Source organism: Suricata suricatta, chromosome 6 (genome assembly GCF_006229205.1).
Source record: "Suricata suricatta isolate VVHF042 chromosome 6, meerkat_22Aug2017_6uvM2_HiC, whole genome shotgun sequence".
Classification (NCBI taxonomy): Eukaryota; Metazoa; Chordata; class Mammalia; order Carnivora; family Herpestidae; genus Suricata; species Suricata suricatta.
In genome coordinates, this window is record NC_043705.1 from 83,620,042 (window position 1) to 83,643,491 (window position 23,450).

At 35.1% G+C, this 23,450-nt stretch overlaps 1 protein-coding gene across 9 annotated transcripts in view; it reads left to right on the plus strand.

The window, feature by feature from the left end:
• The window catches only part of APC (APC regulator of WNT signaling pathway), a 145,162-nt gene that overhangs the window by 71,001 nt on the left and 50,711 nt on the right, over positions 1 to 23,450 (plus strand). For 7 of the 9 annotated variants that reach the window (XM_029942704.1, XM_029942706.1, XM_029942708.1 and 4 more), the window contains exons 3-6: positions 7,520 to 7,604; positions 8,631 to 8,832; positions 15,840 to 15,948; positions 19,337 to 19,450. In XM_029942704.1, the coding sequence (XP_029798564.1) occupies positions 7,520 to 7,604; positions 8,631 to 8,832; positions 15,840 to 15,948; positions 19,337 to 19,450 (510 nt within the window). Of the gene's footprint in view, positions 1 to 6,446; positions 6,546 to 7,519; positions 7,605 to 8,630; positions 8,833 to 15,326; positions 15,411 to 15,839; positions 15,949 to 19,336; positions 19,451 to 23,450 lie in introns of those variants that run through there. The other 2 variants (XM_029942709.1, XM_029942713.1) reach the window with 2 other exon arrangements.

Genomic DNA, 23,450 nt, shown 5'->3' on the forward strand with positions numbered 1-23,450 from the left:
TTAGAAAGAATCCTTGTTTAAATACATGTACTGAATTATTTATAGAAGAAATAATGTCTGAGATTTGTTTTCCAAATAAATTTGAGTCAGGGAGGGGAATAGAGGGGGTGGGTATGGGTATAGAAGAAACAAGACCATGAGTTGATTACTGTTGAAGCAGAATGTGAGGATACATGGGAGTTTGCTATAATGTTCTCCATACTTAGCATATGTTTGACATTTTACATAAAAAAAAAAAAAAGGCAAAATAAAATAGAGATTTCATGGAATTTAGATGACCTGGAAACAAACAAATGCAGAATTGTAGCTAAATTTAAAAGAAATTATGTACTATATTTTTTATTCCAGGGCTAGAACTCAACTTGATTTACTTTAAAATGCTGAGCATAGGAGTGGCTGAGTGGCTAGTTTCTTGAGCATCCCAACTCTTGATTTAGGCTCCGGTTATGATCCCAGGGTCATGAGATCAAGCCCTGGATCTGGTTCCAAACTGAGCATGGAGCCTGCTTAAGATTCATATTCTCTCTCTCTCTCTCTCTCTCTCTCTCTCTCTCTCTCTCTCCCCTGCTCACACTTTCTGTCTCTCACTCTAAAAAAAAATAACAATTTAAAAAATAAAATGCTACGCATAGCAACAAGATAAATATGGCCATGTAGAGATGTGAAGCCGTGAAACTGAGAGATGCCCTGGTATAGAAAAATTATCTATAGGTAAATTATTAATGAGCCATCTGTATCTTTGTTGTATTTTGTCAGAATGAAATTTTATAAAGTGTTGTATAACTTCAAAATCATATACATATAGAGTGTCTTATTTTCAGAGTATAAGAAAGAATTAGAAATAAAAACTCAGATTGACATATTTCATAACTTGTGTGGAAGATTTAATTATTAAATGTATTTGGTTAATGAAAAGAATATATAACTGATACATTGACAGAAACAGAAGTGGATCAAGTAACAACCTCCCTGAAATGGCATATTCATTGATAAATGTTTTCTTTTCCCTGATAGCACCACAGAACATCTAACCTCTAACAATCCTTTAATGTTTCTAAAAATCTTAAACTGTTTTTTAAATATGCAGTTATAGAATATAAATAGTTTTTTAAAACCAAATTTCCAGGATTTATAAACGCAAATGAATATTCTCTCCTTCTAAATTACATGTTAATTTTTAAAGCTGCCATTTATTAAAACTTTTTTTGAAATATTTTATTTAGAATTGTCTTGCAGTTTTGTTACATTTTTGTTTTTTGAAAGTCTTTGAAATTGAGGATGCTTCTTTAAGGTTGTATGCAGTACCCAGCCCCAGGCAGTCATTCTTCCTGCAACTCAGAAACACTGGATAAAATACAAAAATCATACTTTACAAGACCTTGGAGAACTGTGGAGTCATCAAGGGGTATATTAACTAACATTCATAAGAGGAAAGATCCCTTTCTAGATGAGCTGAGATCGCTGGTGATTTTCTTCCCCATGGATATTTATTGATTGTGAATACAGACTGCTGTTAATCCCTAGCAGAGGCAAGACTCCATTGGAGGAAAGAAACTTGCAACTCTCGACAAACATGTGGACAGATGCCAAGTACTGACATACAGAGGAGCTCCAAATGCATGGCTTTTTTTCCCCAGGGGGCATTGGCTGAGTCTTGTGAAGGATGCAGGGGATGGACTAGGGAAGCTGAATATTGGGAGGCAAAGGCCTGCTGTGGAGAGGACACATTGCTTTCACACAGGAGGTCTCCTTCTCAAGACATTTGCCATATTTTTAACTTTGCGGGGCAGGAGATTAACGACCTCAACTCACTCACTCTGTCCAAGGGAAAAACTTTAAGGGCTAAGGAGTCAGGCACCACTTGAGAGTAAGGCTGAGCTAGAAAAGCACAGTGAAATATTCTTTAATCTTGAGATACTTGAGAGACACAGACTTACTAAAGGTAGGGATCCTGTATCAAATATGGCTGGTTTTCATTTCAGGATAAATGTCAGATTTGGGAGCTGTATAGGGAAGGAGGCTAAGATCTGAGGAGATAGAAACCTATATTATTTTCAGTCTAAATTTAGAGGAGAGACACATTTACAGAAGTTGGCAAATCAAATCAATGTAAATTTTGCTTGAACTGCACCTGCAGCCCATTTTTAATTCCTCATTGGATAGAGGAGATCACTTACTTAAGAGAGACTTAAGTAAGACCTATTTCCCCAGTAGTGGAAAAGGCAAACGCTAAGGGGAAATATGTCTTACTTAAGTCTCTCTTGTTCCTGTATACATAATGATCGGCATACAGCTAAAAATTAAAAGAAATGGAAGAACCAAAAATGACTCATAAATCAAGAGAACAGATAAAAAAAGCAAATCCAAAGGTGATCCAGATATTGGAATAAGGAAAGATTTTAATGTAATTATTGTAAATGTCTTGAGAAAAAGAAAAGATAGATAAAGTGGATGAAAAGTCAGAAAATTTAGACAAAGAAGTATAATCTATAAATAAAAAGAAAGGTATTCTAGAACCTAAAAATAGTTTTGCTAAGAACTTACTGGATGGGCTTGTAAACACAGAATTTATGAATTATTGAGACAGAATTAGTGAACATGTAAAAAGGGCAATAGAAAATATCCAAACTAAAGCACAGAAAAATTAAAAATGTGAATAAAAAACTATATATAAGACTTATAAGGGACACGGGCAGATAGATTCAGGTAAATATAATTGAAGAAGAGTCAGAAGGGGCAGGGGAAGAGAATGGAACAAGAGTAATTTTTAAAGAGATAGTGGCTGAGAGTTAGTGTAAAGTTGCATAGTTACTAAGGCATGGTAATAGATTAGACTAGCAGATATAGAGTTGGGAAGTATAGCCATACGTACGTGGCCACTTGATTTATAACCAAAGCATCCCTGCACTTCACTGGGGAAAGGATGGTCTTTTCAATAAATGGTTCAGGGGCAATTAAATATTTGTATAAAGAAAAAGTACAAAAAGAGCTCAGAACCCTACCTCATATCATATGCAAAAATTAATTCAAGTTGAATTATAGACCTAAGTGTGAAAGATAAAATAGTGGCTACTGGAAGGAAACATAGGAAACAGCCTCATGTTTTAAAGTAGGCAAAGATTTCTCAAATAGAAAGACAAAGAAAGTACTAATCATAAAAGAAAAACATAATTAATACATAAAACCAAGAACTTCTGTTATGTTTTTAGAAGAAAATATAGGACAATATCTTTGTAACTTTGGGGTAGGCAAGACTTCATCGGACGCATAAAAGACTAAACAAAAAAGATATAAAATTGACTTCATCAAATTAAAAACTAAATTTAAATTAAAATCTTTTCAAAAAACTTTATTAAGAAAATGAAAAGGCAAGCAATGGATTAGGATAAAATATTTACAATACATGTATCAAACAAAGAACTCAGTACAGATAAAGAATTTTTGCCAACCAGTAACCCAAAAAAAAAAAAAAAAAAGTCCTATTTAAAAAATATGGCCAAACGCTTGAAAAGACCATTCAAAAAGAGATAAATGGCCAGGAAGCACATGAAAAGGAATTCAACATCCTTCATCATCAAGGAAATGCAAATATCATTTCACTCCACCCAAATCGCTTAAAAAGACTGATTGGAGCGCCTGGGTGGCTCATTTGGTTAAGCAGCCAACTTTGGCTCAGGTCATGATCTCGTGATCTATGAATTCGAGGCCCACATTGGATTCTGCTGACAGCTCAGAGCCTAGAGCCTGTTTCAGATTCTGTGTCTCCCTCTCTCTCTGCTCCTTCCCCCGCTGCCCTCAAAAATAAGTAAACATTAAAAAAAAAAAAAAGACTGATTATGAAAACTGTGGAACACATCAGGATACTTACAAATTACAGGTAGGAGTACAGCCAGGTTGGCAAACAAGTAGGCAGTTTCTTTTAAAGTTAAATCCTATGACTTACCCTTTTAACTCCCAGATATATACTCAAGAGAACTGACTACGTGTGTTCACTCAAAGATATGTGCAAAAATGTGCATAGTAGCATTCTTCATAATAGCCTCCAAAGTAGTAGCAACATGAATGCCCTCCAGGAGGAGAAAGGATAAATGAGTAGGGATTTATTCATGCAGTGGACTACTACACAGCATTGAAAAAGTTAATTAATAATGCAACAGCGTGGATGCATCTTCTAAATGTTTGGTGAGCAAAAAACAGACACAAAAGATTATCTGCTGTATGATTCCATTTATATGAAGTTCACAAACATGCCAAACTAATTGAAAGTCTCAAAACTTTTTTTAAAATCTTAAATTTCAATAATTTTATTTCCCTCTATAGTTATAGCTTTTATCAATAGATTTTTTTTAATGTTTATTTTTGAGAGTGTGAACAAATGAGCGAGGTACAGGAGAGAGACAGAGGCTTGGATGCAGGCTCCCTCTTGTCAGTACGAGCCTCAGGTGGGCTTGAACTTCTGAACTGCAAGATCATGACCTGAGCTAAAGTCAGACACTTAACCAACTAAGCCATCCAGGTGCCCCTCAATAGAGTTCTTTTTTTAATTTTTTTTATGTCTTTTATTTATTTTTGAGAGACAGAGAGAGACAGTGTGAGCAGGGGAGGGTCAGAGAGAGAGGGAGACACAGACCTGGAAGCAGGCTCCAGGCTCTGAACTAGTTGTCAGCACAGAGCCTGACGTGGGGCTCGAACCCACAAACCGTGAGATCATGAACTGAGCCGAAACCGGACCCGCTCAACCAACTAAGCCACCCAGGCGCCCCAACCCCTCAATAGATTTCTAACAAGATGTATAGATACTTTTTGAAAAAGCTCTTATTACAGATTTGCATATTCAATATTTTTAAAAATTAGGAAATACAGACCAACAAAAAGATATCAAAATCATCCATTAAAAATTCTTTTTTAAATCAGGTAACCTTTGACTGCATGTAGATTTTTCTCTCTGCACATTCTGTGCAGGCATGCATTTGATGGGATTACATTTTGCAGCATGCTTTTTAAAAATTTTGTGTGCTGGGGCACCTGAGTGGCTCAGTTGGTTAAGCATCTGACTTTGCCTCAGGTCATGATCTTGCAGTTTGTGGGTTCAAGCCCCATGTTGGGTTCAGTGCTGACAGCTAAGAGCCTGGAGCCTGCTTTGGATTCTGTGTCTCCCTCTTTCTCTGCCCCTCCCTCACTTACATTCTCTCTCTCTCAAAAATAAACATTTAAAAAAAATTTTAATTTTCATATCATAATCTTTTCATAACAATAGTTTGTAATATTGTTATAGTTATATAGTTTTCCATTATATGGCTAATTGCCATCAGTTTAATTAATTTTTATTGTTGGATAATCCAAGTTTACATGGCCTTATAATTTGATTTTGATTTTATTTTAATTTTTTGCTTATTATTTTTAGTTTTGAAAAATGAGGCATATGTCCTATACATGCCAAGGATTTCTTTTAGTTATTGTTTTTGAACATTTTCATCTTTGTACCTTTTCTAAAAACAGTATATTTTTAATACTCATTGTTCAAAAATTACCAAATAAAAAAAGCCAGAAATATGAAAAAATGGCTTGTAACCCCAGCTTCTTAGAATACCACTGAAAACTTCCAGATGCTCTGGAGTTTTCAGCATCAGCATCACCTGGGAACGTGTTGAAAATGAGATTTTCAGCCTCCATCCCAGGCTCACTCAATAAGCAGTCTGTGTTGCAACAAGCACTTCGGTGATTCGGATCCATACTGAAACTTGAGACCCACCACTGCAGGCTGTGGAGAAGAATCTTGTATGGAGACCAGATCAGAACTCTGATTTAAAAGGCTTAGTCTGATAGTTCTATGCATCGTAGGACCACAGAGGAGATTATTTAATAGTTTTGAGAGGGTTAATAACCAGAATAATGACAGTAAGAATAGAAAAGAGATGGTTCTAAGAGATACTAGAGGTTGAAGATAGAATTTGATAACTGACTTGGTAATATGAAGAAGGTGAGGCTAAGGACTTGAGCCTAAGAGGAAGAAAAGGCTATTTCCATTTAAGAGGATACAAGACAGAAAACAGGTTGTAATGGCACAAAATGATAGTTCTTGACATTTACATATGAAGTACATATCATCCAGATGTAAAGTGTCTATCAAATTGAGAAAGTGAATATGAAGTTTGCAGTTGATTAGAGACATACAATTTGAAGTTACCTGCAGGATAGTTGTTAAATTGTGAGCCCAGGGAGTATAAGAAATAGGGGTAAGATTAAAGGGGCATTGAAGCACTACAGGTAGTATCAGTAGATAGAAGAATTGGGATCCTGAGAAATACAGCCTAGAACATTAGTTCTCAAACTTTATGGAAGGGATGGTGTCCTGAAGTTTATAGTAGACATTTAGAGTACTCATTCTAGGATCGCTTCACTGTACACATTTGTTCCTGTCCCACAGATGTGATACATTTTGGCCTTAATAATCTGAACATGAGTATCTGTCACCTCCATGTTACTGCATATATTTATCAAAGCCTTTCAACCACCAGGATGGTCTGTTATTTGAGGGTCATATCGTAAGTCCACAACTTATTTCTTGTTAACATAGAAACATTATAATGTTGATAATGTCACTGTCCAGGTAAACTAGTAAAGTTGTTTTTGCTGCATTCACTTACTTTTTGACAGATTTCCTTTTCAATCTGTTTATGGATCATTTTTCATTTGGGGGAATGCTGCCCATAGTTACAAGGTCATACATGTTCGAGAACGTTGTCTTGCATTTGGAAACCTAACTGGTCAACAAAGACTTTGCTGGGAACTTGAATGGAATGCCCCAGAATATGAAAATACAATATACCTTGTAATCAAGGAACCTGCAGAAAAGCTGGTAGAAAATGAGTTTCCAGCATTCTTTGAGGAAAATTTATCAAGAGAAGGATTTAGATGGGAAAGAAGTTAGTGGCTTCAAAAGTTAGGAGGCAGTGAGCAAGCATACCATCACTTTAATATCTGGTGAATGTAACTTAGTATGCTAGAATATATTTAAATATGATATATAAAAACTTGAATATTTATTTGGGTGTTACATAAGACAGCATATTATAATTGTTAATTTGGTGTTTTTCATGGTCATATTGGTGCAGGCTTCAGAGACACGGGTTCTAAACATATAACTAGCTTTTGCAGCTTGGCCAGGACTTTGAGTCTTGCTTAACCCATCTGAAAAATGAAAATATTTCACCTTGTTATATTGTTTTAAAAGCTAGAGATAATGTTTCTTAACTGTTCCATACAGTATCTTACATGGAGACTCCCCATAATCTCCATTATCATTCTAAATATCACTGCTATTATTGAGATATAATTTATTATTCATAATTAATAATAGGTAATATATGTAGAGTGCTTTACAGCTTAAGATCTATTTTCAGATTGAGCTGTAATGACTTTTTCCCCTAGCCTGCCTAAATGCCAAGCAACTTAGTATATACCTTTGTGAAGTTATTTTGAATTTTGTCATGTTAATATATTGTGTTCATTTTTACAGGAAGTACTTAAACAGCTACAAGGAAGTATTGAAGATGAAGCTATGACTTCTTCTGGACAGATTGATTTATTAGAGCGTCTCAAAGGTAGATTTTTTTAAGTGTATTAAAGTAATTTTTTAAGATCTAGTTGTCAACCTTAGGTATGTATATCCACTTACAGTTTTTCTTGAGTGTTGGTTTCAGTTTTAATGGTATAACAGCCTTCTCTATTAGGCTTAGTTGTTAAAATACACACACATAAAATGTCTCTTTGTCATTCCTGCAGTTAAACATTTAACTGGCTTTGAATAAACTGTTTTAGATTCCTTTATATTATGTCCGCTCTTTTTGAAGCTCCCTGCTATTATGCCACTCACTAACTAGGCCTTTAGTAAGCCGTATGTGACAGACTGGGCTCGTTTCCATACTTGAAGGAATAGTGTCCTTCTCTGTTTCATTCAGGACAGAATGCTTTATCTTGTCAAATACAGAAGCTGATTATCACATATGGAAGCCATTGTTAGTACAATTTTGAAAGAATATCTTTCTTATTTTGTTGCTTAAAAATCCAAATATCTAAACACAGGGTAAAGTACTTAATGATAATTGAAACTTGGCTGAGAAATTATCTTTGGGTCCTAAAATATATTATTATTTAGCAGGAATCTAAGGAAAGATACTTTGTCTGGTTTTACTTTCCTTTTCCCCCTGATTCAAGCTGACTTAAAAGCTTAGTCATTCAGTTTCTTAATAATTGTTTATTCAGTCATGTGTATTTGTGGCTTCCTCTGTTACGAATTTAGAGTTTCAGTGAACCTTTTTTTTTTTAATGATTTGATACTTGTATATATTGCATTTCTACCTGGAACCAGCAGTCAGTGAATATCTCTGAGCATCAGCCTTTGTGATATTTTCTCTGTTCCCTGCATAACTTTGCTGTTCTCCAGCTGCTGTCATTTAGCACTCCTACAGGCTGTATGGAATATATATAATGTCTACTCACTTATATCATGGGTTAATACTGGAGGACTAAAATATGAATAAGTATTTTTAAGACAATATAATTGCATTAGCAATATTTTAGAGCACTTAAAGCAATTGTTATATAAAATTTGTCTCTCTTTTATTTAGAACTTAATTTAGATAGCAGTAATTTCCCTGGAGTGAAACTACGCTCAAAAATGTCCCTTCGTTCTTACGGAAGCCGCGAAGGATCTGTATCTAGTCGTTCAGGAGAGTGTAGTCCTGTTCCCATGGGTTCGTTTCCAAAAAGAGGATTTGTAAATGGAAGCAGAGAAAATACTGGTTATTTAGAAGAACTTGAGAAAGAAAGGTAACTTTTCTTCACTAAATAGTAAATTTGTATGTTCAGTTTTTCCCATTGTTCTGTTAGTTTGTAAATACAAGATAGGAATTTATGAAACATTATGGCAGCTGGTCACTGACACATAAGAGATTTGCATTTCCTACTTCAAAGATAGTATGCTACTGGTCATACTGACTTTGAATTTAAAAATGTAAAGAGGCGAAATTAAATATGAAACTGTAAAGGAGAAAATTCTTGGGATTCTAAGATTTGTACTTTGTTACTTAAATGCTTCAAGTGCCCTGTAACATGATCATAATAGTTATATCAAGTTAAAATATATAACTGATGTTTAATTGAATTTCTTGGTACCTTTTGAAATAAATTCAGTAACTCCAGAACAAGTATAAAGTAACTGTTTCCATTAAGGATAGCCTATTACAAGAGGCCACAAATGAAACATTACTTTTAAAAAGTTTTTTCTGTTTGTTTATTTATTTTGAGAGAGAGAGACTGATTGCATGGGTGCAGTTGGGTTGGGGAAGGACAGGGTAAAGAGACAGGGGTGTAGGAGAGAGAGAGAGAGAGAGAAAGAATTCCAAGCAGGACACAGAACTCGAATTCACAAACTGAGATCTTGACATGAACCAAAATCAAGAGTTGGACACTTAACCTACTAAGCCACCCAGGCACCCCTGAAACATTTCTTAGTTTATCAGTTTCAGTGTCTTAAAGAACATTACTTGTCCTATATTATGAGTCTGGTGTCTCATAGCTAATGTGTTCATTCTTCTCTTACTGAAGTTAAAATCATCTCACTACAAATAACAGAATATCTATCACTATCAAGAACTTTGTCAAATGTTTTATAAAAGATTATGAATTTCTTAATGCATAAATATCTTACTATTTTTATATTCCTAAAAATTCTATTAAACATTCAATAATTAGTAAAATGTATAAACATTACATATTAGCTCTGTGTTCTTGGTCATGTCATTAAATTTGGTGTAAAAGAGGGATATGGGGGGGCGCCTGGGTGGCTCAGTCGGTTAAGCCTCCGACTTCGGTTCAGGCCCACGTTCGTGGGTTCGAGCCCCGCGTCAGGCTCTGTGCTGACAGCTAGCTCAGAGCCTAGAGCCTACTACCGGTTCTGTGTCTCCTTCTCTCTCTGCCCCTCTCCCTCTCATGCTCTGTCTCTTCTGTATCAAAAATAAATAAAAAACATTAAAAAAAAGTTTTTAAAGAGGGATATGGTTCTACCTTGCTGAGTTGTAAAAAGTGATTATTAGTGTAAAAATAAAAATGTCTAGTATACCTAACTGAAAGGCAAAAGACCTTTTGCTGCTCTTTCTCTGGTTTTAGGTATGTCTGTCTGTAAAAGTAGGTTAATCTTCTGAACCAGAAATAATGTTAAACTTTCTTTCATCTTGAGTATACCTGAGTCTCTGTTTCTTACCTTAAGCCAGGACTGTTTATATCTGACCCTATAGGAAGCACTGTGGTGAGTAATAAGCTAACTGGGACCTACAGTCTTCTATCTCTGTCCCCTTGGAGTTCATACCACCTTTCCTAGGAACTAACGTTCCATCACATAGATAAGGCCCTGAGTTTATTAGCCGAGAGAGAGCGAGAAGAGAGTATATGTGATTTATCTTGTATCCTCCTGGTTCTCACTGTTGGAGGGAGGTAAAAATTGAGTCCTTGCTTGTAATGATAGAATCTTTATTTTGCTCTCACACTTGTTTGATAGTTTAGATAGGTCTAAGGTCAAACTCGTTTTCCTTCTTCATTATCAGTGTCATTGTTGAGAAATTTAATATCAGTCTGATTCTCATTCCTTTATAGGCAGCCATTTTCCCCTCTTTTGAAGCTTTTGGAATGCCTTAGTATACATGTTTTCTTCATTTACTATGCTGGATAATCACCGTGCCCTTTTGATCTGGAAATACATTTCCTTCATCTTTTGAAAATTCTGCTACATGATTTCTTTGAGGACTTTCTCCCCTCTTTTTTGTATTCTTTCTTTTTTCCCTCCCTTAAATCATAGATTCACTCTCTTTGTCTCTTTTTTTCTTCTTTTCTTTATTGTCCAAGATAAATGCTAGAAAATAGTCAAGCCAGGACTCAAACCCAGCTACTCAGCTCTGTAATCTTTTTGAACCTCGGTCTTATAGTCTGAGGAGTGAGTTTAAGAATAACTACCTCAAAGGGTGTTGTGAGGATTAAATTAGATTTTTTTTTTTAAAAATCTCTCTCCCTCTCTCAAAATAAGTAAATAAACTTAAAAAGAAAAGAAATTAAAAACGGGGCTCCTCAGTGGCTCAGTTGTTGAGCCTCTGACTCTTGGTTTCAGTTCAGGTTATGATCTTGTGGTTCATGGGTTCAAGCCCCTTGTCGAGCTTTGTATTGGCAGTGTGGAGCCTGCTTCGGATTCTCTCTTCCCCCTCCAATCACTCTCTTTCTCACACACACAAAATAAATAAACTTAAAAAAAAGAAATTAAAAAAATACTTAGAACTGTGTCTGTTCCTTAGAACATTTAATCAGTGTAGGCTATCATCATGTTAGCTATTCACTCATTTAACAAATATTTATTAAATGCCTAATACATACGTACCATGCTCTTTTAGGTGACCCTGAGTTAGCCAGAGGAGTAAGAAGACACAGACTTACCTTTTAAAGAAGAGTGTTAATTACTAAATAAGCCCAAACCCTAAAGAGCTATCTGCCTGTGGGTCTAGACCCAGTTTCAGTTCCAAGACTTAAACAGTGTTGTCAGCCACTATCATTTAACACTTGTTAACATTTTGGCTCAAGACTTTGTGACCTTTGCTTCCCCAGAGCGTTTGATCACAGTTTGACCTTAACCTTAAAAATAACAGCTTATCCCTCTTCGCCCTCCCCTCCCCTCCCCTCCCCCACCATCTCTAACACTGGCCTATCAATTTAAGCACTTTTAACACCCACCTCTTACTTAATGATGAGCCCATTTATTGGAGAGTGATCAGAGGAAAAAACCATCTATCCCTCTCTTCACGACCTAAGTCCTGGGAGGGCCTGTAGGTTCTCACCCGGAAATGCTGAAAACTAAATCAGATCTAATCTTTATGCCCTCTTGCATAAAAAAAAGGAGCTTAGGTTTTCTCTGGTGCTTTCTCCTGCTTCTCTTGTCAGAAATGGGAAGGGTGAGGTAGCTTCTCATTAGTCTGCACTTCCCCCAAGGTTGCTACAATCCTAAGCAGGGGCTTACTATCCTCCCATGAATTCACTCATTACTAAGCTTGCCACATCAAAAATGAAGGCATATTTCTTATTTTTTAAATTGTTTCTCAATGGCGGAAAGGGAATTTTAGCAAGAATAGAACTTTTCACATACTCACATGCATATGTATTTTGCAACACAATATAATCAAACAGAATTTTAAGGTAACAGTTTTAATGGGATCATCTCTGTAAATGAGCAAACCCCAGAAAATATCCACAAATTTTACTACAAAAAAATTCAAAAGTTGCTATATGACAAAAGCATTATAAACAAAGTTTAAAGACAAGCGATAAACAGAGACAATCTATTTACAACCCATATAACTGACAAAATACAGTCATTTTTAATATGGATAAGGTCTATAAATAAGTAAGAAAAAGTTACAGGCAAGGAACTACAAATGGTTTTCAAGCTTTTAAAAATGTTTAACCTGGGGGTGGGGGAGGGGGACGCCTGGGTGGCTCAGTCAGTTGAGCGTCCAGCTTTGCCTCAGGTCATAATCTCATAGTCCATGAGTTCGAGTTCCGCATCAGGCTTTATGCTCACAGCTCAGAACCTGGAGCCTGCTTTCGATTCTGTCTCTCTCTCTTTCTGCCCCTCCCCTGCTCATGCTGCTCATGCTCTGTCTGTCTCAAAAATAAATAAACTTTAAAAGAAATTTTTTAAAAATGTTTAACCTGAGGCAGCTGGGTGGCTCAGTTGGTTAAGCATTCAGTTTTGGCTCAAGTCATGACCTTGGTAATTTGAAAGTGTTCGAGCCCCATGTCAGGCTCTCTGCTGACAGCTCAGAGCCTGGAGCTTGCTTCAGATTCTATCTCCCTTTCTCTCTGCCCCTCTCCTGCTCATGCTCTGTTTCTCTCTGTGTGTCTCAAAAATAAAAATAAAAACATTAAAAAAAGAAAAAATGCTTAATCTTACTAAAAGAAATCAAATTAAAATCATAGTTGATATACCATTTAAAAACTGGATATCCAAAAATAAAGTTTGATAAAACATTATGGTGAAAGTGGTTGGTTGGGGTATAAATTGGTGTAACATCTAGTAAGAGAAGTCAATTAAAAACTTACATACTCTCGGGGCGCCTGGGTGACTCAGTCGGCTAAGCCTCCGACTTCGGCTCAGGTCAGATCTCACATTCGTGGGTTCGAGCCCCGCGTCAGGCTCTGTGCTGACAGCTAGCTCAGAGCCTGGAGCCCGCTTCCAGTTCTGTGTCTCTTTCTCTCTCTGGCCCTCCCCCTCTATGCTCTGTCTCTCTCTGTATCAAAAATAAATAAAACATTAAAAAAAGAAAAACTAAAAAAAAAAAACTTACATACTCTAGGAATTTATCTTAAATCCATGCTTGCACATTTGTGAAATGGGGTTATATTTAAGAATATTCAGTGCAGCATTGTTTATAACAGTAATAGATTAGAAAGGCCCTAAGTGCCCTCTAAAACAAAACTAGTTATAGGGTATCCCATTATAGATTCATGAATACTCTGCAGCTAGCAAAAAAGATGTAGGACCTTTTTATGTTCTGGCACAGGATGATCTCCCAAGATAGGTTTTTAAATGAAAAAAAGGTTAATTGGATAATACATAGAATAATATGCTACTGTTCATGTTTAAAAATGTATTTATAAGTATACACATAGATTCTTACATTTTTATAGAATATTCTGGAAATATACACCAGAAAATGATAAAAAGAGGTCAGTTTGGGAAGGAGCCACATGATAACAAATCACACACTCTTTGTACCTCCTGCGTTTTATCCCAAATTAACACTCTTATTTTACATATATGTTCATAATGATCAGATATAGAGTATCTTGATATTGTTATTGAGGACATTGATTGGGTTGCCCAAGAATTACATAACAAATTCTTCTTCAAATTCCAGCCTATAAAAAAGTTTCTCTGAGAATAACTTCTTATATAGTAACAATGTTTCTTTTTTTGTTATTAAGTTTCTACAACTTATTTCTTTTCTTCCAATATAATTAACATATAGTGTTATGTTAGTTTCAGGTGTACATTGTAGTGATCCAACAGTTCCGAACATTACTCAGTGCTTGTCATGATAGGTGTACTCTTAATCACCCTCCACGTATTTCACCCATACCCCCGCCAGCATCCCCTCTGGTAACCATCACATGTTCTCACTAGTTAAGAGTCTTTTTTTAGTTTGTCTCTATGGAACAAAAAATTCCACATGAGTAAAATCATGTGGTATGTATTTGTCTTTTTGACTGACTGACTTCACTTAGCATTATACTCTCTAGATCTATCCATGGCATTGCAAATGATAAGATTTCATTCTTTTCTATGGCTGAGTAATATTCCATAGTGTGTGTGTGTGTGTGTATGTATTTGGGCATGCCTTTATATATATAATATATGTATAATTTTATATATATATGTGTATAATTATATATATAAAGGCATGCCCAAATACACACACACATATATATATATTATATATATAAAGGCATGCCCAAATACACACACACATATATATATATTATATATATAAAGGCATGCCCAAATACACACACACATATTTATATATTATATATATAAAGGCATGCCCAAATACACACACATATATTATATTATATATATAAAGGCATGCCCAAGTACACACATACACACATATATTATATTATATATAAAGGCATGCCCAAGTACACACACATATATATATTATATATATAAAGGCATGCCCAAGTACACACACACATATATATTATATATATAAAGGCATGCCCAAGTACACACACACATATATATGTTATATATATAAAGAAGATGAAATGTGTATGTGTTATATATACACACACACTCTTCATTTATCTATTGATGGACACTTTAGTTGCTTCCATAATTTGGCTATTGTAAATAACACTACACTAAACACAGTGGTGCATATATCTTTTCAGATTAGTGTTTTCATGTTTTTGGGTAAATACCCAGTAGTGTGATTGCTGGATTGGAGGGTAGTCCTAGTTTTAATGTTTTGAGGAGCCCGCATACTGTTTTCCAGGGCGGCTGCACCAGCTTGCACTCCCGCCGGCAGTACCTGAGCGTTCCTTTCTCCCCATGCTCACCAACACTTGTTGTTTCTTGTGTTTTTTATTTTAGCCATTCTGACAGGTGTGAGCTGCTATCTCGTTGTAGTTTTGATTTGCATTTCTCTGATGATGAGTGATGTTGAGCATCTTTTCATGTGTCTGTTGGTCATCCGTATGTCTTCTTGGAAAAATACACAGTGACAAAGTATTTCAAATTATTTTGGCTGCTGAGACACCAAAAGCCACATCTGTGTCCAGTGCAGTGGCTTCCTATACTCTAGGTTTGGTTTTGTATAATTATTGTTTTGTTTTACTCCTCTATTATATTTACTCCTCTATTATATTTACTCCTCTAATATATATTCTTATATTAATTTTGGTTGGTCATATCTGTACTTTTTTCTGTAAACTAGCATCATATTCTTAGACTCTTGATAAATGGGAAGAAAGCCTTTGGTTGAAAAGTGAACATTCCAGTTAAGATGTTTAATATCTTATTTAGGTGGAAAAGTGAAAAACTTTTTAATATTCAAATTTTAATGATTATAATGTCTTAAGTCCTACCTTCAGAAATCTGAAATCACTGAGTTTCCCACTTATTCATTAATACTTTAGTTTAAATAGAGAACATTACAATTAACAGCTGATAAGAATTACTGTTATGTATTCTATTAGCATTTTGTAAACTTCCCCTTTTTTTTGAAAAACAGATCATTACTTCTTGCTGATCTTGACAAAGAAGAAAAGGAAAAAGACTGGTATTATGCTCAGCTTCAGAATCTCACTAAAAGAATAGATAGTCTTCCTTTAACTGAAAATGTAAGTAACGTAGCAGTATGGCTTATTTTAGACTTTAATAACTTGATCTTTTAAAAATACCTATGTCACTCATTAGAAATTCAGGATAACTGCATTTTTAGTTTTCTGGAAACTGTACTGTGTTTTATCTAACTCTAAACTCAAATGTGTAATAATGAATTTTTGTTTTTAAAGGTGATAAAACTTCATTATACTCAAGCAAATATTTGTTTTCAGCCCCAAATTAAGAAAACTTATTAAGTTTGAATCTAAAGAGCTCAGGTTCCAATTAGGCAATTGGTTTTTTTATTCTGTCTGTTGAATTACTAAACATACACTAGAATTGTTTATTACCATCTATTTTTTAACCATATTATATACCATATAGCTTTTGGAATAAAAATGTCATTGAAAATAATTTGACTGCTATTCCAATTACTCTAAATGACAAAAGCTGTTGGCAAGTATCTTAGGACCTTTTATAAGTACTAAAATTTGGGGGGCGCCTGAGTGGCTCAGTCGATTAAGCGCCGGCTTCAGCTCAGGACATGATCTCACGTTTTGTGGGTTCGAGCCCTGTGTCGGGCTCTGTGCTGACAGCTCAGGGCCTGGAGCCTGCTTCAGATTCTGTGTCTCCCTCTCTCTCTGACCCTCCCCTGTCTCTGTCTCTCAAAAATAAATAAATAAAAGACATTAAAAAAAAAAGTACTAAAATTTGGTTTACCGATATAACTATATGAAAAAGAATTTAATCTTGTCATTCTTTCTTTCCCCATCCAAGCTAATTCAACTATTTTGTTCATAGGATGACACATGTAAGAGCATTTCAGAATGTTCTGGAATATATTAATAATTTTAAACAAAACTATATTTTAACTGTTATCCATAAATGTTTTTATATTTAAAAAGAGAAAAAATAGTTTACTTAAAATATATTGTCCTCTCTTAGCTTAGATTTTTCATTTTCTAATGACATTTTTTTAAACTTTTTTTAAATGTTTTATTTATTTTTGAGACAGAGAGAGACATAGCATGAACGGGGAGGGGCAGAGAGAGAGGGAGACACAGAATGGGAGGCAGGCTCCAGGCTCTGAGCCCAAGGCGGGGCTCGAACCCACAAACGTGAGATCATGACCTGAGCCGAGGTCAGAGGCTTAACCTATTGAGCCACCCAGGCGCCCCTGTAATGACATATTTGAGAGGATATAATAAATGAAAAGCAAAAGCATAGAAAGAAGGAACACAGGATGCCTGGTGACTCAGTCAGTTAAGCATCTGACTCCAGCTTAGGTCCTGATTTCATGGTTCATGAGTTTGAGCCCCACATTAGGCTCTGCTGTCAGTACAGAGCCTGCTTTGGATCTTCTGTCCTCCTCGCTCTTTGCCCCTCCCCCACTTGCTCGCTCTCCCAAAAATAAATAAATATTTTTTAAAAAGAAGGAATGCTTTTTTCAAAACATGTACTGCGCCAGGTTTCCAGAGTGCACATTGTCTGGCAGGAGCTAGAACCAGAAGCTTAAGTACATGGCCTCCTAGAACAGTCATACAAGATTCTGAGAGGAAGAGAAAGAAACTCTTTTCCTAACAGTGTCCTTGACATCTTCCTGGGAGTTAAGGAGACCCAGATAGTGAAAGAACAGTTAATGGAAAGTTCTTGGCTTCAAGGATTAGGAACTCAGGAAGGTTTGGTGGGATTTTTACTCTTAAATAAAAAATACCTAAGCATATTGCTCTCCATTCACTCTGGTAATTAGAATATATAAAATTTAGAGTCCAGTTGTCTCTAAATTGTAGCCAGGTTTTAGAAAGTGCTTAATGTGTGTGACAACTTGAGAGTAATTGGTTAATTATTTGAAACAAAGGTGAGTTGTCAAATGAATTATTCCCATATTTATTAAATAATCATTTATTTAGTAGTATTTATAAGACACTATAGACCATTTGGCAACATTAGCAAATGGAAGCTGCTTATATATCATAAATATTTTTTAACTTTTTAAATTTTTTAACTTTTTAAGTTTAAATTTAACTTTTAAATTTAACCATTTATATTGGTAAGTAACTTAAGAACATATTCATTTGGAAATACCAAGACATTAGACATTGCTTTTAAAACATATCTAAACCACATTATTGCAACATACTTTGTCATGTTCGCCTTTTTATTTTTTACAGGGGGCTTTAGGAAGTGGAGGATAAGTAAGTGGAGTTAGAACTGGCTCATTGGGAATTAGAAATAATATGGACCATTTTATCTGTGTTGCAGCACATAATTTGGGTATGCCTATAGAAATACATTCTCTGTCTAGTGTCACTTGCATTTCTGCAGGGAAAAGGATGAGAGTTCCCCTGACGTAACTGAGGAGCCTTGGCGTCCTTGGGCCTGCAGAGCGCTCTTCTGAGTCACACATGTCTCGCACAGCTTTTGGCTGAGCATGTGGAGCATAAAAAATCTATAGCTCCTCCTCATTTCCTTCATAGCCTGTTATCATGTTATTTAATCACATTTTAGTTATTATCACTTTTTTAAAATTTATTTATTTTGAGAGCGCACCAGCAGGAGAGAGGCAGAGAGAGAATCCCAAGCAGGCATAGCCTGACATGGGGCTTGATCTCACAAACCGTGGGATCATGACCTGAGCCGAAGTCAGGAGTCAGACACTTTAACTGACTGAGCTCCCAGGCATATGTTATAAGTTTCATTACCTTGTCCTTTTTGTCCTCTTGTATTTCTAGCGGTTGTCTCAGTGCCCTGGAATTTTAATTAAGGGTTAATTGATTTTTGAATGAGTTAACACCCCCCTGTATGAAGAACTTCTTTTTGTTTATTTCAGCATTGCTTCTTTTTTGGATTTTTACCAAAAAGTTTGTGTTGTCTTGAAATTTGTAATTATCTGTATAATGTAAAAGCTTTCTCCTTGTTCCATTTTCTTTATTTTACAAAGGGAGAGGTTTTCTTTGTTTAGTCTGCATGTTTATAACAATCCTTAAATTGAGGTATAAACTTAAGGATGATGTATGGTTTCTTGATTTTTCTATGTTTCCACATTAATATGCTAGTTTTTAGTAATTAAAGTTGTACCTCTTCCATGCAGAAGGTAATATGGAAACTGAAGATAGGCTTACCCTAACTGGACCAGTTATATATTTTAAATGAATCGATACAATTTAAGTAAAGCTATTTGTGGCTACAGGCAATAAAAGTTTTCAACTCAGCGTTTCACATCAAGGACCCAGACTGAGCCCAGCACCTATAATCAAATTTTAGTACTCCTTGAAGTACAAAATCTTGTTTTATACAGTAACTTACATATTTGATATTCACTTTCTTTATTGGTATTAATATGCTTTTTTGTTTTACTGACAAACACATGAGATATTAGCATTTCAATTTAATTTGTGGTTTTAGTTTTCCTTACAAACAGATATGACCAGAAGACAATTGGAATATGAAGCAAGGCAAATCAGAGTTGCAATGGAAGAACAACTAGGTACTTGCCAGGATATGGAGAAAAGAGCACAGGTAACTGACTATTAAACTATAAAACAGCATGGGCTAAAGGAAGGCTATTAAGAATGTAATGAATTATAGCTCTGTTAGCATTAATTAAATTTTATTTCTAAAGATATTTGTAAGTCTGCCTTCACTTAGGCAGTGTTTCACAGTAGTAGTTTATTGTGGCTGCTGGTCAACAAAACCAATGTTCACATGATTCTGCCTCTACCATATTTCATTTCCCTGATTCTGTTCTGCTGTGCCTCAGAATTGTAAGAGACAAAAAGTGTTAGATGCTGGTCATCTGGTAGCTGATAGCTAACTTCTTTTCTCCTTCTCTTAATCTAAGTATATATAATGACATTCAGAATATTTCACTGCTCTTTAGTTGTACACAAAAAAGGGAAGCCCTCATTTAAGGAGAGTAGGAAGGAAATGTAGAAGGAGAACACAGGGCAAGGTGAAATGAGTTGGATGGAGAAATTCTCATGTTTCTACCTCAATTGATGTCAAGAAAAGAATATTAAATAGCTTTGCTCTTTGTCAAGCATTTTCATACATTATTGAATTTAGCCCTTTGCATTTACACAAGTGTATTACTCACTAATGTTTTTAAGCCCTGGCAAGGCTTTACTGTTTGCCTTGTCTGTTTCAAACCAAGTATGGGCATTAAGAAAGAAAAAAAAAAAGGAAAACTTTTACAACAAACTGGGAAGAAAACATTATTTGAAAGATCTTACTTAAGGGAATAGTCAATAAAAGGGAGAACCTTTATTCCAGAAAGTTTATTTCATAGTTTTAAAATCACTAATATAAGACATTTTACATCCCCAAAGTGTAGTTTTTATCTTTTATATGGTAGTTTCCTAAACATAATGTATATTCACTTTATGCTAGGGTCTGGTGGTAGACTAAGGAGATACTCAAACCTCTGTGCCGTGATACGTTTTGTAGTCCATACCTGTTTCACAGTGAGGCTAGAGGCTTGACTAATATATCTGTATTAGTTATGTTACGATACACATAAAAAAGTTTTGTTTATTTCCTCTCACTACCCCCATCTATTTCAAATTAACGTCTTATGTGCCAAAGGTAAAACTTTAAAAATAAACATTTCAGTAAAAAATATATATGAATTGGGGTAAGAAAGGATTTCTTAAGCAAGATATAAAATACTATTTGTAAAAGAAAAGACTGATAAATTTCACTATATTAGAATTCAGAATTTATTGGGTACCTTAAAAATACATAAATTTTGGGTTTGCAAGTATGTGGATGAAACTAGAGGGTATTATGCTAAATAAAATTAGTCAGAGAAAGACAAATATATGACTTCACTCACATGGAATTGAAGATATAAAACAGATGAACATAGGGAAAGGAAGCAAAAATAATATAAAAATGAGGAGGGGAACAAAACAAGAGACTTTTAAATACAGAGAACAAACTGAGGGTTGCTGGAGGCGTTGTGAGTAGGGGGATGGGCTAAAATGGATAAGGGGCAGTGAGGAGGGCACTTGTTGGGACGAGCACTGGGTGTTATACATAGAGAATGAGTCACTGGAACCTACTCCTGAAATCATTATTGTACTATATGCTAACTAACTTGGATGTAAATAAATAAATACATAAAATAAAAATCCACAAATTTGGGGGGGAATAGTAAATAACTCAGTAAACATATAGGTACAACTAGCAGCTTATTTGGGAGAAGAGAAATTAAATTAGATCCCTAACTCACACCTTGTATAAGAAAAATTACAAATGGGGATGCCTGGATGGCTCACTTGCTTAAGCATCTGACTTTGGCTGAGGTCATGATCTCATGGCTTACGGGTTCAGGCCCCATATCAGGCTCTGTGCTGATAGCTCAGGGGTCTTCTGTGTCTCCCTCTCTCTCTGTCCCTTCCCCACTTTGGCTCGTGCTCTCTCTCTCTCTCAAAAATAAATAAACAGGGGTGCCTGGGTGGCTCAGTCAGTTGAGCAGCCGGCTTCAGCCCAGGTCATGATCTCACGGTTCGTGGGTTCAGGCCCCGCATTGGGCTCTGTGCTGACAGCTAGCTCAGAGCCTAGAGCCTGCTTCAGATTCTGTTTCCCTCTCTCTCTGACCCTCCCCTGCTCGCACTATCTCTGTCTCTCAAAAATAAATAAAAATCATTAAAAAATTTTAAAAATAAATAAATAAATAAACATTAAAAAAGAAAAAGAAAAATTACAAATGGATTGAATATCTAAATGTGAAAATTAAACCTAAAACTAATGGAAGAAAATACAGGACAACAAATGTAAATTTTCATAAAATTTTAAAACATTCTACAGAAGATGAACTAAAGGAAAATATTTTTAACACATAAAAGGATAAAGGTCACTATCCCTATAATGCAAGAATTCCTACAAACTAATAAGAAAAAGACAACTCTTGTTTTTTGTGATAGGTAGAGGATGTAATTTTATTGAAAAGAAAATGCAAATGTTAGTAAAACACCTACAAATGACTGGTAAAGAGCTTAGGGAAATTAAAAATAAAATCCATTCTTGCTCTTGACTCTGTGAGATTGTCAGTCTCCAGCTGTCTCTGTTAACAGCTGGGTGATTTATTTTACTTTCTATTTGTTCAGTACATATTTGGGCAGCTAATGGTGCCTGCCGCCTACTGGTGGTCCCTACTCTTCTATACTCATGTAAGCAAAGGCTGGGAAAATGTACATCAAGTTGTTAATAGAGCTTACTTCTAGGGACCAGGGACTGGTAGGCTGAAAGTTCCTCACAGTTGCATTTTACCATAATTTTTTGTAATTATATGGATAATACAGTTTGTTTCCTGGTCGATGGCCATTTAGGTTGTAATTTTTCACTGTTAAAACAGCTCTGCTAAACATACTCAGATCTTCTAAGAGTTGTGCAAGAGTTTCTCTTGGTTAACAGTCAGCAAACTTTTTCATAAAGTGTCATGAAAAAATAAATATCTTATTCTTTGTGGACCATATGGTCTCTGTCACAGCTGCTCAACTCTGCTTTTGTAGCAACAAAGCAACCATAGATGATAGTATGTGAGCAAATGGTCATGGCTGTGCTTCAGTGAAACTTAATTCACAAAAAACAGATGGCTAACAGGCCCTGATTTGTTGACTTCAGCTCTGTAGGATATACCTAAAAGCATCATCGCCGGCCATAACGTATAAGTGTTTTGAACTAGTTTTTGCCAAATTTTACTCAAAATGATTTTATCGATTACATTTCTACTAGTAGAAGTCTCTGTGTGTCACACTTTATAATTAACAGTCAGTGAGCAGTGAAACATTAGCTTGTCATTTAATTTATATTTTCATAAATGCTACTGATGTTGTATATCTTTTCATATATTTATTAGACTTTGGCTTTTCTCTCTGTTATTTGTTCATTTTCCCCCCATTTTCCATTATGTTAAATGTCTTAAATATTTGAGAGAGATATTAATATCCTCTTGATACGAATCTGTTACAGATAATAGACATCACAGCTCCTCCCTGCAAAATCCATTACCTCTTTTAAGTCTGTGATAATAAAAATGTTTTTGTTATATAGCTTAATTAATTTTATATTGCTATATTTGTGCTTTCTATGAATTATTTATATATCTTTTGCTATCCTGGAGTCATAAAGTTACTTCGTATTATTTCTAATAGTTTTAATGTTTTATTTTTGCAATTAGGCCTTTAACTCATCTTCAATGTATAATCGTGTATGTTTTAGAGGTAGGGATCTAATTTTACATAAATATAAGTATATATGATTTTACATGTATGTGTATTTAATTATTTACTATATAACTTACATATTAAATAATATATTGGCTTTATTAATATATGGTCAGTTATATATAATAATTTCTATATACACACAGATACACATACATACATGCATATTTATGTTTTTAACAAAATTACCTATTATCTTTATTTGCTATTCCACTGTTTTCCTATTGATTACTAATGCTGTCTCTGGCATATGGTAAGTTTGTATTTGCTGGATATTTCTAGATTGTGTT